General features: G+C 31.4%; 1 protein-coding gene across 1 annotated transcript in view; it reads left to right on the forward strand.

The window, feature by feature from the left end:
• Positions 1-18800, forward strand: part of Cnot4 (CCR4-NOT transcription complex subunit 4) — a 391020-nt gene that overhangs the window by 225583 nt on the left and 146637 nt on the right. Inside the window, exons 8-10 of the mRNA XM_065499894.1 lie at positions 4600-4761; positions 7921-7950; positions 8311-8514. Of these exons, the coding sequence (XP_065355966.1) occupies positions 4600-4761; positions 7921-7950; positions 8311-8514 (396 nt within the window). The remainder of the gene's footprint in view (positions 1-4599; positions 4762-7920; positions 7951-8310; positions 8515-18800) is intronic.

The raw sequence follows: 18800 nt of genomic DNA on the forward strand, positions 1-18800 counted from the left end.
AAAAAATTAAAAGAAAACTCCAAAATTGCATATTGTTATGGGCAATTTCTTAAAAAATTGTTGGATACATTTAAAAGAAGGAATTTTAGTCAGCTTGATATTGAGATAGTTTGGGCATTAATAGTTTACCTCTAATGTAAAATTAAACAAGTATTCAACAGACGTTCAGAATATTAAGATCTATCGAAAATCTCGCGTTCAAAACCCGTTGATATATTTACACAACTTGTAAAAAAATTTATTAAGAAATTGTTAATAAAGAATATACGTGGATATCGATAAACGATACAATGGATGGGAAAGGAAGAAACATAGGAAATGTCACGGTATTTTAAGTCGCAGTGATAAAACTTGAACAAAAAGTTTTTTTAATTGCCGCAGTCTTAAATAGAACTAATCATTCCACTATTGTAAGGCTCTTTTATAATTCTGTTTAAATTTTAGAAGCCGAATTCAGATGTTAATCTAGATCAGTAATGCGCAGCCCATACCACAATTGTGGAAAATAAAATCACACGTGTTCTTCTGCTCTTACATTTTAGTAGTCGTTGTCCACTCAACGAGATAACTAGGAATACGCATGAGCACTGGTGTATGACTTTTTCTTTATTTTTTCAGTTTTTGTATTTGTGTGTTTGTAGGTGCACTGAATAAAATAAAGAATTGAATGTGTTGGTGAGAGTAAGTGTGTTGGTGAGAGGATTTATTTTTGCGAACCTCTGATCTAGATACATGATGAATGCTCCAAAATCCTTTGCAATTTTTTACCAAAAAATTACACGCTATTCACAGAGTTTTTGAAACATTATTCAAATGATAAAAAAGCTTTTAAAGCTTCATATAGAATAGAAACATTTGGAGAAACTTATTGGGTACATCCTCAGTAGGGATCCTATAAACATTGGGACACATGGATTGAGAATGTAAAATATTATGCCACTAATTACTAAAAAAAGTTTGAAGTATTAAGCAGTTTAAAAGATGAGACAAATCAATTGATTATGATTGTCTAAGAAACTCGGAAATCTAAAACAAAGATTAAGTTAAAAAATTTTAAAACTTAAGTAAACACATAGTAATTTATTTCTAAATATAATAAAATGAATTGAATCAAACTATTTTCATGTAGTGCCAAATTCCCTAAAATCGATATTTAATCCTATAATAACCAATTTTAATTTATGAGCTCAATATTTTATTTACTTCATATATATTTTTTTAATGAAATTTTTAAATCAAACAATAACCAACTATTAAGTGCATATTTTTTATATTTTAAGAGCATATTTTGCATTTTTAAGTGCATATTATATGCGCATAAAACACTTTTTTTAGAGCATATTTTTGGTTGCCCTGGTTATCACAGATCGAGCTGCTTTTCTTCATTAAAAGCTTATTGTCCAAGTTATTAGCGATTAGAAATATTGTGAGTTCTTATATAAAAAATCGATTTTTGTTCTGAAACATGAGTGATCACAGATCGAGCTCCTTTTCTTGATTAAACGCTTATTGGCCAATTTATTAGCGAATTTAGATATTTTAAGTTTTTATAAAAAAAATCGATTTTTGTTCAGAAATATGAGTGATCACACATCGAGCTCCTTTTCTTGATTAAACGCTTATTGGCCAAGTTACTAACGATTTTAGACATTCAGAGTTTTTTTATAAAAAAATCCATTCTTGTTCTGAAATATGAGTTACTAACGACTTTAGATATTGTGAGTTTTTATACAAAAAAATCGATTTTTGGCCTGAAATATGAGTCATTACAGATCGAGCTCCTTTTCTTGATTAAAAGCTCATTGGCCAAGTTACTAACGATTTTAGATATATTGAGTTTTTATATAAAAAATCGATTTTTGTTCAGAAATATGAGTGATCACAGATCGAGTTCCTTTTCTTGATTAAACGCTTATTGGCCAAGTTAATAGCGAACTTAGATATTTGGGGTTTTTATATAGTCGATTTTTGTTCAGAAATATGAGTGATCACAGATCGATGTATTTTGCATATGTATTTAATAAGTGGACGTAGACAAATTTTATTTCTGTAAAAACTTTTGCGGACTATTGTGAAATAAAAAAAAAATTTGCCAAATCGGTCCAGCCGTACTGCGATTTTGTATATATCGAAAACAAATTGGCGTGGTCAATTTTTCTTTCAGTAAAAACTTACTATGAACATTTAAACAAAAAATTAGCCAAATCGGTACAGCCGTTTTCCGATTTTGGATAAATCGAAAAAGTGGGCGTGGTCCGTCAAAACCTAAGTTGAACTATGAACAACATTTTAAAAAAAAATTTCAGCTGATGCAATTACCAATTACCAACGAACGACATTTGATTTTTATTTATATAGATAGATTTCAGATATTGTGAGTTTTTATATAAAAAATCAATTTTTGGCCAGAAATATGAGTGATCACAGATCGAGTTGCTTTTCTTGATTAAACGCTTATTGGCCAAGTTATTAGCGATTTTTTTGTTCAGAAATATGAGTGATCACAGATCAAGCTCATTTTCTTGATTAAAAGCTCATTGGCCAAGTTACTAACGATTTTAGATATCGAAAAAATCGATTTTTGTTCAGAAATATGAGTGATCACAGATCAAGCTCCTTTTCTTGATTAAACGCTTATTGGCCAAGTTATTAGCGAATTTAGATATTTTGAGTTTTTATATAAAAAATCGATTTTTGTTCAGAAATATGAATGATCACAGCTCCAGAAATATGAATTTCTTTGACGATTGATTCCAAGTATATGCCAAGATATTAGCATTTCGGAGTATAGCAGGTTCGGGCAAATTTATCATTCAAAAAATCTGGTCAATGTTGTAGATGGCGGTCGATCACTACCTTTGGTCACATATTTAAAACATTTGATAAGTGGTCGTATTATTGGGCGTAAAAAACTTTTGTGGACTATACCGAGCATTTAAAAAAAAATAGCCAAATCGTCCTAGGCGTTCTGCAATTTTAGATGTATCGAAAAAAAAGTGGTCGTGGTAAATTTTTCTTACGAATTTTACTACGAATATTTAAAAAAAAATTAGTCGATTTTAGATAAATCGAAAACAGTGGGCGTAAAAGTCAATTTTTCCTTCAGTAAAAACATAAATTGGATAACTACGAACATTTAAGCAAAAAATTATCCAAATCGGTGTGGCCGTTTTCAGATTTTAGATAAATCGAAAAAAGTGGGCGTGGTAAATTTTTGGTTCCGTAAAAACCTAAGTTGGACTATGACCAACATTTAAAAAAAAAAAATGTCTAAATCGGTCCGGCCGTTCTCAATTGATGCAATTACCAACGAACGACAATTGATTTTTTTATATAGAAGAAGATTAATAACAGTAAGTAAATTGGGCTCATTCGCCAAAATATGGCCAAAAAATTAGTTTTTCTCGAAAATCGCAAAAATTAATTTCGCAGGTACGGAAAAACTATAGGAGGTATAGGCATATTTTTTCACATTTTTATTCCCTATTATGTTGTAAATAAATCCCCATGTGATGATCAAAAAAATTTGAAATTTGTTTAACAAAATTTTTAAAAATTTTAAATTGAAGTTTTGAAACCGTTAAAAAAAATATTTTTTTTTGGTTATACCTGCGAATAGGTTAACTGTATCCTATGAAAATAAAAACTCATATACAAGTAAATATGGATATATTTTAAATAAGAATAAACTTTTGTTTTAATATTTCTCAAAATATGTTAATTTTGTTCCTACATTTCTTGTTCTAGTGGCCTGAGATACGTTAATGGCATGGCGATTTTTTTATATCTTTAACATTTTTTAACCAATTTTTGTCTTTTATATCTCATTAGAATGATAATTACGTACACATTTCGATTCTTTTAAATTAAATTGCAAAAGTAATTACTTAATAGCTAAATTTAAAAAAAACTTAAAAAAATCATTTTTCCCCTTGTAAATGCACCTCAAAACTAAATCGAAAGTCGGCACGGGTTGCCCTTCTTAGAACAAGCTAAAAAAATTTTTGGTTGTATTTTAGGTCATTACGAACGTTTTCAGGGGGTACCGTGTCAAAATTTCAAAAAATTTAATTCTAAGGGACACTCTACTATATATGTATGAGCGATATTTGAATGCCTGTGATTTAATCATTGTGAATCAAAAAATCATTGGTAACAACTGTTACAGAATATACAAAGTAACAGGTTTCATGTCGTTCTTTCACATTTTTTACATACTGATTTGATCTTACAAAGTGTATAAAGTGTTAAGAGACATTTCAGTTCTCCAAAAATTTTCTTGTTTGCTACTTAAAAAAATCTGTTATTTTCCTATGTTTTTATTAAGAAACAATAAATACTAGTCTTTGGTTAACATAGGAGCAGATTAAAATAATAAAATAATGTATTTACATCACATAGACAAAGCGTGGTCACGGTTCTATTTAGAAAACAGTGATTTAAAAATCACATTCACTAAGAACTAAGAAAACATAAATAAAGGGATCGCTTATTTCTAATGGAATAACCGATTAAAGTAGGAGAATGCAGGACCCTGGATTAGAAAATTGTATTGTTTTATGACAACAACAAATACTAATATATCTAATTTTATTTCAGATACAATGTCAAAATTAAATCTTTTTGATGAAAACAGTTTCTTCAGTTCAACAACAGGGATACTACAACAATCTATGCCATTGAAACTTAAACAAAATGAAGAAACAATTCCAAATCAATTAAGCACTGGTACTGCACCTAATTTGCCAGATTTGATAAATGGTAAGAAACGACATTGCATATACTTATATATTTTTTACTAATAATTTCATTGCAAATTACATACAGTGGTCGACATAAGTCTACGTACGACCACAATTTTTGCCACTTTATGAGAGAAAACCCGGTAAATAAAAAAATAATAATGCAGTTTTGTTTGAAATCTACTTTTATTGCTATGCACCAAAAAAAAATTTTGTTGCAATGTTAACTTGCTAAATTATTCATAAAAAACAATAAAAAAACATTGACAAATGTCTACATACCACCACAGCATGTCTTGTTTTTTTTGAATACTAACAGATAAGCAATGCAATTTATTAAATCTACAGTTCAAATATTCAGTTACTTTGAAAACACTGGTACAGTTAAAAACAAGCTGCGAAGTGTTGTTATATCGTAGAGATGTAATCTTCATTTTAAAAGAAGTCAACAAAAACCCAAAAGTAAATACCACCAAATTGGCCGAAGAACTCGCAACAAAATCAAAAGTTATTGTTTATCCACGAATAATTCAAAGAACCTTAAATAATAATGGTAATTAAAGCAGAAATCCTCGTAAATTAGCGAACGGATCGTAAACTTCGTTTGGAATTCGCCCAAAAGCACTTTAAAAGGACATGGAATTCTGAAAGCGAGTTTTGTTCACTGATGAGTTGAAGTATAACATATTTGAAAGTGATGGGAGAGATAAAGTATGGCGCAAAACAAATACAGCAATGAATCCGAAAAACTTACTCGCTACAGTTGTCGCTGCTTCTGGATTGGGAAAGTTAGTGTTTATTGAGGATAATATAGATCGTTATCAGTACAAATCCATTTTGGAACAAAATTTGAGAGCACCGGTTGATATTTTAACTCTTGGTTAAAGTTGGATTTTTCAGCAAGATAACGATCCGAAACATACGTCTCAAATTGTCAAAGATTGGCTACTCTACCATGCCCCACGACAATTGTACATACCACCTCAAAGCCCGGACTCAAATGTTATTGAGTACGTGTGGGAAATTCTACAACGGATGATCCGAAAACATCTTATTACTTGTGAACCAATGCACAGTGGTTTAGAAACTTTTTTTTTGGAAATAATTCGGTATCTCGGGTCTCAAAATTTTTAAAAAAATCCCCAAAAATTCATTTATGATCCGAATGAAATTTAAAATATAAATAGTCCTTGAGAAGATCTACAAAAAATACGCTTACATGTGTAGGTTATCTCCTTCAGTTGAAGAGATATTTAGGTTTATTTTTTTTTTTTTTAATTTTGCTCGATTTTTTTTAGTTTTTTAGATATGGCGACCCTACGGAGGGTCGAATTTTTTTTTTCAGAATATCAGCTATATTGGCAATAAAATTCTAAATAAAATAAAAAAAACTTGGTAACAGTTATCTCGTCCGTGTAAATAGTTACACGCATCCAAAGTTGGAACATGTAAAATGGGCCTAATTTTTTACGATTTTTCCTAAAAAAAGTCCCTATATTTTTTCTTTTGTAGAAACAAATTTTCATTGGGACTATATAAAATTGTTATATGTTCCGGAAAGAAAACTTAATGCAAAAGCATGTAAAGTAAAATTGGGCTCACTTAAGCGGACACAGTATCCCCCAGACCTATCCAAACTTGGACAATTTTAAAAAAAAATATTTATTTTTCAGTAAAAAATTCTAAAAAGGCAAAGCACCGATCCTCGAAAAAGTTCCGTATTTGTATAACCCTATATGTTGTTTAAATACTTAGAAAGTTGTTTTACTATCACACGGTAAATAGCGTCACAGTAGGCACTTTTCTAAAAAAACTCAGTTTTTGGAACACATTTTCCCCGTTTTAGGAATTTCGGTATTTGAAAATAAAAAATGTCAAAAAATATAATGTCATTAATTTAAGGACATTTGGATCTAAATTAGTTCCAAATTTTGTTATGATATCTTTAACCGTTAAAATTTTACATTAAATCAAATTTTATATTTTTATTCGTTGAAAATCACCATATGAAAGTTTTTTAAGTTTTTAAGGTAAATGAAGTCCCAAAATTTTATAAAATTATTTAATTTTACTAAAATATCAATCCTCAGGTCATAATGTTTTCAACAGTATCAAATACTTATATCAAAAGCCTTTATTTACTCCTCAGAAGTTCCACAAACCTTGCCCGCTTTGACAAATTTGTACATTTTTTCATATAATGCGTACAAAATGTTATTAACATATCAAATGTAAATATTGAATTCAAACACATACTGACTTAACAGAAATTTTAGTGTAACAGATTTTTGCACGCATTATATGAAAAAACGTACAAATTTGTCAAAGCGGGCAAGGTTTGTGGAACTTCTGAGGAGTAAATAAAGGCTTTTTATATAAGTATTTGATACTGTTGAAAACATTATGACCTGAGGATTGATAAATAATTAAACCTAAATATATAATATATAAATATATATATATATATATATATAACCTACACATGTAAGCGTATTTTTTGTAGATCTTCTCAAGGACTATTTATATTTTAAATTTCAGCTCATTCGGATCATAAATGAATTTTTGGGGATTTTTTAAAAATTTTGAGACCCGAGGTGACCAACTTTGAGGGGGCACAAACTGGCCCGTATTACCCTTAGGAAGCTGAACAAATGTAATTCAAAAACACCTCAGCTCTAACCATGTGAAATTTTGTAATAATATCTCCAATAGTTCCGAGATACCGAATTATTTCCAAAAAAAAAGTTTCTAAACCACTGTGCAATGTAAAAGGAGAAGCTTCCTGAAGAATGGCAAAATATAAAGTCCGCAGAACTGAAACTTCGATGCCCAGACGCTTGTAGATGCCCGTAGTGGCCCATCGAAATATTGAATTTAATGAAAATTTGTATTCGCTGAAAAATGTTTATTTAGTGTACAGATCATATGTAGACTTTTGTCAACATATTTTTTTTTAATTTGTTGTGAATAATAGTTTAAATTAATTATAAATTTAGCGATATTTTTTTGTTATATTACTAAAAATACATTTGAAATAAAACTGCATCATTACTTTTACTTATTATGTTAAGAAGTCCGCGAGTTACGAAAATAATGGTCGTACGTAGACTTTTGTCGGTCACTATACATTTATTTAATTCATTAATATTTCAATGGTATATTTCTGTTTCGACACTAGGTATTGATGGATATCAAAATACTACAAATGGTAATTATAACAAGTACATACATATTCACCCTTATCGTGGTTGGCGTAAATTAAACATTTTCTTTAATCTAGTACGAAACTGTAGTAGGCGTAAAACGTTTACGTCAACCACGATAAGGGTAATTATATCATGAATTCCATAGGACATCACAAATAATTTGAGAAAGAGTCTTCCGATTTTATTTATATTCGCTACACACATCTTCACCTAAAATGCGATGATTTTATTTTGAGCTACTTGCTATTTTATTCAAAACTAAAAAACTAAAGGTCAAATTTGTTTGGTTTTTATATTGTTGGTGGAATTCATATTTTAAAATTTTTATTTGGATTATGATAACAAAATTGTGTATTTTTTAGAATGGGAAGAAGCATTAAAAAATGTTATGATTAAAACAAACAAACAGATGGAAGAAAAACTTCAGCAAAATTTACAACAACAACATATTCAAAATCAAAGTCAGATAAAGCATCAAGAAGACCTTCACAGACTCCAAGAAATTCAAAACCGTAATAATATCTTAAGTTCACTAAGTATATCTCAACTAAGTGGAGCCCAATCTGGTAATTATTACAATTTTCTTCAAATAAATTTGTACATAAATATTTAAAGAATTTGCTGTATTCTCATGAGAAGCAGATGTGTTTTTTATTCGCTCCGCGATTTAAGTGAATATTTAAATACAAAAATAAAATTAAGCGATAGACGAAAAAAAATAATCTCTAAGTGTTTAAAAATAATAAACAAATAAATAAATATTACAATACTTCAAACCCGACAGACGTTGTACTGTCAAAATTAGAAAAAATGTTTGTGTTCGATTTGTGAATTTGTATTATGTTTTATTTATATTTGATTTGAAAATACATAATATGTATTTTCAAATCAAATGTACATATTATGTACAATGAATCTTATTTACATTTTGATTAAAAGGTCGATATTCAAGTAACCAATTAAAATCCATTGCTTTGCTGTGATATCATACTTTCGTTCATTGCAATGCTCTATGATACACGAACTTTTTAGATTTAGGTGTTCCGACCCGGGAACAGGCGACATACAATTTACGATGCGAGAATCATGGATTTTCAAGGATAATACCGCTAACACGCAATGACTGCCCTTGAGATTTGTTAATTGTCATTGCGAATGCAAGCCGTACCGTGTCGGTCGGAGCCATTGGCATCCGTGGTATCAAAACGTAATTTGTAATTTCCTTTAAGTATTGTTGCTTCGATGACGTTATTCATCAGGTTTTCCCCAAGTCGGGTGACATTACAAAGACTCGGTTTATGTTTCGTAACATTATGATTACAGATCCGACTTTCAGCTGCAATCGGAATCTACCGTTTATACGTCATCAATTCGAAAACATTTTCACTTTGAATCTTAAAATTCAATTCGTCGACAACAATGTTTTTCGCATCAACGTTCGCTCAACCAATTGTAATTTTGTGCAATGTTTGGAAACACCTTTCCCATGAGTTGGGATTTTGATTCGGTGAACTGGCAGAAAGTGACGGGAAATTGAATGCAACCGTCGAAATATCAACCGTTTTACTGTTGCCAATGTCCAGCAATTGTTTGGAAAATACTTCTCCAGTAGCTCGTTTCTGTATTTCTAGCATCGGAAAACTTCTCCCATGAAGTGTGAAATAAAAAATTCCATCGTTTCTCGATGTGCGAGAAAAAGTGTTTCTGTATTTGAATGCGAAAACAGACAACACAGATTCTGTTCTTATTGGAATATTTCCAGTAATTAAGTGTCAAATGCTGGAAAAAGACAAACGTCAACGAAAGAAAGAAATTATAATAAAACGAAAACAGTGAAAGGCTAAAAAATGTAAAATGCCAAAATATAACAATTGTGTTTTATTGATTGTCATCATTTGAATATAAAACAAAAAGTATAGTGTGGCGCTTATAACAGCTGAATGTAATAAAAATAATTTTGAAATACATTTTTGTGTACTTACATGTGTATATATAATTATTTTATTCAAACTCTGTGCTACTTACATTTTCGGCTGATTTGGGTTCCATATTTATACATACGAATTTAAAAATATCTATATTTTTTAAAATTTAGTTTTTCTCACACCAATTTCAAATGTGACTTGTTTTGACAGTTCTTGTGAGAAACTTTTCGCAAAATATTGTTACAGAAACACTTTTTCTCACATCCTACCAATAATTGCTGGGAAATTATTTAAATGACAGATAATTCTCGCAAACTCAAGATACAGAAACACTTGTGCGAGAAAAAACCTACTTTGTTTCATTTTACACTGTTTTTGTTGCAATTCAATAGTTTCATGCGGAAAGTTTTTCGATTCGAGAAATACAGAAACGGGCTACAGATTGATCGTTCTGCAGCTCGACACGTATGTTCACAGTTTCTTGACGTGTTTTCACAAAACGGATGACTTCAACATGTTGTATGAACAACAACTAACGAGAGATCTCCACTCTCTAGTGCGCCAAAACAAAACAATTGGGTAGAAGACAACATAAAAGCAGTGTTTAAAAAACTAGACTACAAGTAGCAGTAGCAACGAAAAAACACAAGTAGTCTAGTTAAATAATTAATAAAAACTCGGAGTCAATCAATTACTACTGCTACATACACATTTTGGTAGCAGTAGTTGTAGTAGTACCAATAAAAGAAAAATTTAAAAGTAGCAGAGTAATTTATTTTCTATTGCTACCTTAAAAAAGAAAAGGTTTTGATGTAGCAGAGTCATTAGTTTTTTTTATTAATTCTGCTACTTTTAAAATTAGGAGTAATAGAAGTAGCAGTTGAGGTAGTAGAAGAAGTAGCAGTTAAGTAGCAGTTGAACTAGCAGCTAAGTAGCAGTTGAGGTAGCAATAAAATAAGTCAAAAATAAAAATCTTCAGCCAAAAAAGTATATTTGTGTAAGTTGGTCGTGTTGTAAACAAAAGTTCGGCTTTTTTGTTATACACACAGACAACACCATCTTTCTGTTAGCAACACTAACAACTGAGACGAATAAAAACGAATAATTCTTTCAAACACTCTCAAAACAAAAACAACATACAGTGTTTAATTCTGTCAATTTTGGTGTTATGACTGAAGATTTTCTTTTTTGACTACTTTTATTGCTACCTTATTTCTAAATAATAAAAATTAAAACTCGATATAGAGCAGTAGCAATGATTTGTATTTTAATGCTACTACTTCATTTACAATTCATGTTTTATTACTACTGCTCTGTTAAGAGTTTTATATTTTGAAGGTAGCAGTAGTTTTAAAAAAACAAGAAAACGAACACTTTTTTGAAGCAGTAGTTGTAGCTACAGTTAAAAATTTGTTAGTTATCGTAGCTTTTTAAACACTGCATAAAAGAAAATATAGAAAAACAAACAACAACTCAAATGGTTGATGAAAATAGTAATGCTACTGTGATCAATGTCACAGATAGTAGTATTGATAATATTAACTCTATTAGAACCGGTGATGAAAACCAATTAAGTTCAATGCTGAAAAATACTGGCGCCATACCAAAAAATACTGGTGCCATACCAAAAAATAATCAAAGTATAGTGAAAAACACTGGAAAAATCCTAACAGGTATGGACCGTTACATCACTATAACTAAACGCAAGTCCAGTCCTAGGACATCAAAATTGGAACCAAATCCAAAACAGGCGAAGAAAAATCCGATAAGACAAAATAGTTTTGCAATTCTTGCCAATCAAGAAAGTGAAAAAAACCCACAAAGTGCGAACCCTCTACAAATGTTTTGGTGAACAAATTGTCCCAACTTGTAGGTAAGGAGAATTTCCACGTGGTCTCTTTGCGTAAAGGAAATATACAAGAGACAAAGATACAAACCTACTCGGAAAAAATTTCAGAGTAGTAGTAGATAATTTCGATTCCGAGAAAAGAAACTACTATACATATCAACTAAAAAGTGCTAACGTTTTGACAGTAGTCATCAAAGGCATAGATAGTTCTGAGCGTACTGATGATATAAAAAAGGCGTTAGATTCTGAAGGTTTTGAAGTGAAGTCCATTCACAGTATAATAAATAAGCACAAAATTTCTCAACCAATTTTTAGAGTTAAAATTACATTCAGCTCTTCTCAATTATAGAAAAAGGGTGACACTCATCCGATGTACGGTTTAAGATATCTCCTTAATCATAAAATAATTGTAGAAGAACCAATTAAGCGCAAAGGTCCACTTCAGTGCCTTAATTGCCAAGAGTTCGGCCACACCCGAACATTCTGCAAATTACCTTCTGTCCTTAATCGTAAAATAATTGTAGAAGAACCAATTAAGCGCAAAGGTCCACTTCAGTGCCTTAATTGCCAAGAGTTCGGCCACACCCGTGTAAGATGTACGTGTAAGATGTGGAGATATTCATAAAAGTGAAGAATGTCCCCACTCAAAAACAGATAATATAAGAAAATGTAGTAACTGTGTTCAAAATCACACCGCAAATTACCGGGGATGTCCAGTATTCCTACGCAAAAGGAATCAACGAAGGCAAGAAGACCTTTATATGCTCAATATAAGGCTTCTAACTTTCCAAGACTTCCTGATGCTTCTAGTGCTCAATATAGAAGTATCATAAAAAACAATAATCAAAATAAATCGTATGCCCATTAGGGATGCCAATCCCGAAATCCAGATCCCGAAAATCCCGGGATTTATCGGGATTTCCCGAATCCCGGGATTTGTGAAAAACAATCCCGGGATTTTTCGGGATTAACAAATCCCGAAAATTACGAGATTTTTTAATATTTAAGGATGAAACCTAGAAAGCTAAATTTCAGCATACTTATAATACTAATATAAAACAAGTAAGAGTGTTATATTCATCTTTTATACCCACCATCAATAAGTTGTTTTGGTCTTCTATGGGGACTTGAATCAGTATTTATGAATGAAATTTATGTTAATATCATTATATATAAATTATTTATTGACAATAAAATATTTTCTGATATAGAGGTTATATTATTATGGACTGGTCCTCACAAGAGTTGGTAGAAAGATTAATTTTCGTATACAACTTGTTTATTCAATTTTATCACTATATTAATTATTATAAGACAATTATGAATGTTAAAGTCATTTTCTGAAGGGGACCATGTATGGGGACTAGGGACATATGTAGCCCGGTTTCCTCAATACTTTATATACATATATTTTAATTCAATCCATTAGTTTTTGCTTTGTTATATTTCTACTTAGTGTATTAACGAAATAAATAGTTTTTATTGTTAAACTTGATGTTTTTTGACATTTAATTAAAATCCCGAAGTCCCGAAAAATCCCAAAATTCCGAAAAATCCATTTGCCCATACGACAAAAGAGGGTTCAGTTCCCAAATGAAAACAAACAATGGTGCTTCTAGTGCTCAATATAGAGGTATCATAAATGATAACTATCAAAACAAATCGTATGCCAATACGACAAATGAGGGTTCACTTACCCAAATGAAAAGAAGCAATGGAAATAATGCCCCATTATTTTCATATGCACACGAATTAAAAGAGGGTGTACCAGTACCCGACACTAACTCTCAAAGCTCTATTGAGAATTTAATTCAAACCATGAACAGTTTCATTGCGAATATGCAAAATATGTTTCAACAATTGATGCAGAATCAAAGCATGATCATGCAGATCCTGCTAAATAAAAAAAAGAAATCTCTAAGATTTTCTTTTTGGAATGCTACCGGTCTTAGCCAACATAAGAATGAAGTACAACAATTTCTCCACCTTCAGGAAATTGATGTACTACTCGTTTCTGAAACACACTTTACCATAAAGAACTGTTTCAGAATTAACGGATACTATACTTATGATACAAAACATCCAAGTGGTAGAGCTTGTGGTGGAACAGCTATATTAGTGAGAAAGGATGTTAGGCATTTCCCAATGTCAGAATATAAAACGGACCACATCCAGGCCACATCTATAAATATACCTGATGGTAGAGTTACAATATCTTCAATATATTGTCCTCCTAGGTATAATATTAATCGAGAGCAGTTTCTCGAATATTTTAGGACTCTAGGTCCAAGATTTATAGCAGCTGGTGATTACAATGCAAAACATACATTTTGGGGCTCTCGCCTTATTACTCCTAGAGGGAGGCAACTGTTAGAAGCAATATCGTCTAACAGACTAGATGTCATATCTAGTGGCCAACCTACTTATTGGTCTACAGACCACAATTTTTTTTGACTTCGCTGTAATCAAGAATATAAAACGAGAATTTATTTCAGTCATCCCTTCGCTGGACCTCTCGTCAGACTACTCGCCTACAGTTTTAACGTTATTAGAAGTTCCAAGTAAATTCGAAAACTCTTACTCTTGTTTCCCTAACAAGAAAACGAACTGGTTAAAATATAAAATGTATGTTAGCTCACACTTGCCACAGAATATCTCATTTAAATAAGGAATATGAAATACAATCCGCTGTCGATGTATTTACAGACATTTTAACAAACGCCGTTAAAGTGTCCACGCCCTCAGTCACCCTGGGGAATTACAGACATTAAAAATGTCCTAAAAACATTGAGTCCCTTATCAAAGAAAAGAGAAAACTCAGACGTCAATGGCAACAATCGCGATCTCCGAACGTAAAGGCTAAACTTAATCAGTGCAACAGAAGACTTCACGTCGCCTTATAGATTAATAGAGAATCTAACCTGAGAAATTATCTTAAAAACTTAGATAGATAATAAGAAAACAGAATATAGTCTCTGGAAAGCTGTGAAAAATATGCAATGCCCTATTGTATATGAGTCGCCCATACGCCTTCAGAACGGAGAATGGACAAAAACTACTTAGAAAAAATCTAATCATTTTGTTCATATTTAACTCAATACTACGTATTGGATATTTCCCATCCTCATGGAAAATATCTGATATAGTTATGATACCAAAACCGGGAAAAGATGTCACTCAAGTGACATCATACCGTCCCATTAGCCTATTGTCAATATTCTCAAAACTTTTTTAAAAGTTGTTACTTGAGAGACTTATAGTGCACCTTGACGAAAATTGCATTATTCCTGACCATCAATTTGGTTTCAGAAGGAAACATAGTACTATCGAACAGGTACATCGGATAACTACACTTATTCGGAAACTACACTTATTCGGAAAGCCTTCGATAAAGTCTGGCACGATGGACTAATACACAAAATTACTAGATTATTACCTGTGAACGTACATAAACTGCTTAAAAATTACATACAAGAAAGATCTTTCCAAATCAGATCAAAGGATGTGATCTCGACACGTCGAAAAATATCCGTTGGTGTACCACAGCGAAGTATTCTAGGGCCGTTCCTATATATTTTATATATTGCAGATATGCCTACGAGCGCACTGACTCACACATCTACATTTGCGGACGATACCGCTTTTTAAGTACACATGAAAAACCCGCAATAGCTTCTGAACAACTCCAGTCTCATATCGGCGATTTGGAAAAATGGCTGGACAAATGGAAAATTAAGGTCAATGCAACAAAATGTATTCACGTTACATTTACTCTAAGACGAGAAAGTTGCCCTTCCATACAGATAAATAATATCAAAATTCTAGAACAGACCCATGTGAGATATCTCGGTATCCATCTTGATCGCCGTTTAACATGGTCCCACCATACACACAAATAAAATTAAAGTCAGTTCAATTGTACTGGTTAATTGGCCCACGGTCTGCGCTAGACTTGGAATACAAAGTGCTTTTGTACAAAACAATTATAAAGCCGATATGGCTATACGGCTTTCAGCTATGGGGAACAGCCTCCTCATCAAACGTTGAAAAATTGCAAAGAAAGCAGTCATTTCAAAACTAATGGATCGTCCAAACCGCCTTGCCAGGGAGTTGCTGTCATTTGAGGGTCATAGACGACTGAGGCGATTGGAAACACTGGATCTGGCCAGATAATCATGTTGGACATTGCAGCGGCAATAACAACTTTAGTTTTAGTTTAGGTTAAGATTTTAATACTTATTTTAAATTTCTAAAAAGAAAGATTCAATAAAGAAAAACAGATAAAAAAAAACATGCATTAAGTTCATTGGTTGGCGTTGACCGAGGTATCACTTTCAATGTTTGCCGAAAATCATCGCACCACCAAACCGGCTTTGATTGTTTCGTAAACCATGCAACGTTTTGTCTAATGCCTCCTAAGTCTTTTTATACGCCATTGTACACTCATCTCAAACGATCACTTTGCTTTGCTGCAAAACTTTAGCCTGTTCTTGGAAATATCAATAGCAACTTGAGTGCTGAGTGAGCAATTCGACCGCCTTCCAACAACGTAGCTGCAATTCATGATGAAGTGCAATATCATTCAGTGAGCGTATCATTGCCAAAATCAACGCGATCAAAAAAGTTGTTCCAGTTCCACCGGGAGCGTACAAAATAAAATCTCTCCAGTTCCATCTTTCACAACTTTCATAAAAGGGCCGTACGCATATTTTTGTTGTCGATTCAACAGTGGAACGATTGTTTCAACTGATTCCCTCTAGGCATCACATTCATATTGACAGACACGCTTTTTATATGTGTCACACAATTCACCATTCGCAAATCTTGGAATGATGTTTGGCCACGAACGTTGACTAATAGCAAACTCAAATAGAAACACTCATCGTTTCTTGGATGGACTGCGACCTAATGCGTCGATGGAAAATAAATCTGGAACTGGATTTTCTTGTTTTCGCCGTTGAAATTTCTTTGACGATTGATTCCAAGTATAATCATGACTTCTTAAATCCTACAATTTACATTGATGGCAGGACTATTGAAAATGTTGACTCTATCAAATGCCTTGGCATTATAATTGACTCCGGCCTGGTACTACGTTAGGTTTTATTGATTGTCTAAAGAGTATACTTAGAAAAATTGTTAGGTATGTTTTTGATTTTAAGCTGCTTGAGCATGACCAGAATATATTCCCATTTTTCTTCGTTGTAATTTTACAAATTACTTACATCTACATATACTCTTACAGCCATATGCATAAAAATTTAAAAAAGGTTTATAAACCAATTATAGGAAAATTTTCATAAAGTTGTATTCATAAACGATTGATAGCTTATAATACCTTTGATAAACAATTTTTAAATGTACAAATTTTAAAGTAGGTTCGACCCTACTATAAACCTACTTTAAAGAATTATTTTTACTTTTTATCATAAAAAAGAGGATTTTAAAGATAAATTTGGAATAATATACGATATTAGTGCAATTGCTAAACACAAATAATGTCAATAAAAATAAATTAATAAAACAAATTATAAAACAATTATAATATTTTATTACAGAATATTCGTCATTCGAATACTTTTAATAATAATTGAAATAAACTATATAAAAAAGTTTGTACATTAATACATTTTAGCTTAAAATAAATTTACTAGAATCAGATATACAGTTTTTCTTCAAAAATTTATTATTACTAAAAACAATCAATGAAAAAAAGAAAATTAACGAATATTTTATCCTAATTGAAAGCAACACTAACAGCAAAAAAGGGGAAATAAATGAGAAGCATTGCCAGCTTAAACAAAAATCAGTACATTAGTTATTGTGCCTTTAACAAACGTTTATGAATACAATACTTTTATAAATGATTTTTAAAGCTAAAGTGTTCGTTAACAAAATTGTGTTTTAAATCTACAACAACCCCTTGTATCATTGTATCGAGTGTATTATTGAATTCAAATACAATAGTGTAAGCTTGTTGTTGGAAATGTTCATACAAAAATTAAATACACTTATAAACTTTTATTTTGTATGTTTTTAAAAAGTTGTATTGGTTTACAGCTATAAATTTTTCTGAGCACACATAGTACGCTTTCAAAAACATTCATACAATATACAATGGATGTTCAAACTAATAAACAAAAATTGTATTTAATACAAGATACACGATACAAATTGTTGTGAATTCAGCAAACAAAATTAAAGTGTATAAGTGTATTTAATTTTAGTATGAAAATTTCCAACAACAAGCTTACACTATTGTATTTGAATTCAATAATACACTCGATACAATGATACAAGGGTTTTGTGAATTCAGCAATTGTAATCTGGTTTTCAGGATTTATAATTTTTTACTTTTTAATTTAAGCAAAGTTTGTGTGGCTGGGGAGCCATTTGTACACTATTATATTTAGTTTGTTATATTTTAATTTGAATTAATGTTATTATTGTAAAACATGGTTATTAATCTAACAATACATGTATAATTGGCCATGAAGGCTTTTATGTATTGATATCAATAAATAAAAATATATTGGCATATCGGAGTATAGCAGCGTTCGGGCAAATTCATCATTCCGGCACATTTCAAAAAATCTGGACAATGTTGTAGATGGTGGTCGTGCTGCTCACAATCATTAATCAGCTGCGATTTTCAGCTAATGAAAATTCGTTGTAATACATTCGCCTCAGTAAAGTACACTCTTTGACCAAAGTGTTTCGTTACTGCTGACATACCGGCCCATTTTAAATTGAGTGAATTCATCGTTGGAATTCTCCGCACTAACTCCAATCACAGCCATGTCATCGCCTTTGGTAACACATTTGCAGACGTTGATATGTGCTTTAAATGCTTTGGAGAGTAGTGGCGAATACGGAACAAACCAACGGATAAAATTAGCCGATCGGTGCAGCCGTTTCGATTTTAGATAAATCGAAAAAGTGGTAGTAAAAGTGGGCGTGGACAATTTTTGGACTATGACGAAAATTTAAAAAAATAAATTGTCCAAATCAGTCCAGCCTTTCTCAACCAACGAATGACATTTGATTTTTATTTAAATAGATAGATAGATAGATAGAT

Source organism: Calliphora vicina, chromosome 2 (assembly GCF_958450345.1).
Source record: "Calliphora vicina chromosome 2, idCalVici1.1, whole genome shotgun sequence".
Lineage (NCBI taxonomy): Eukaryota > Metazoa > Arthropoda > Insecta > Diptera > Calliphoridae > Calliphora > Calliphora vicina.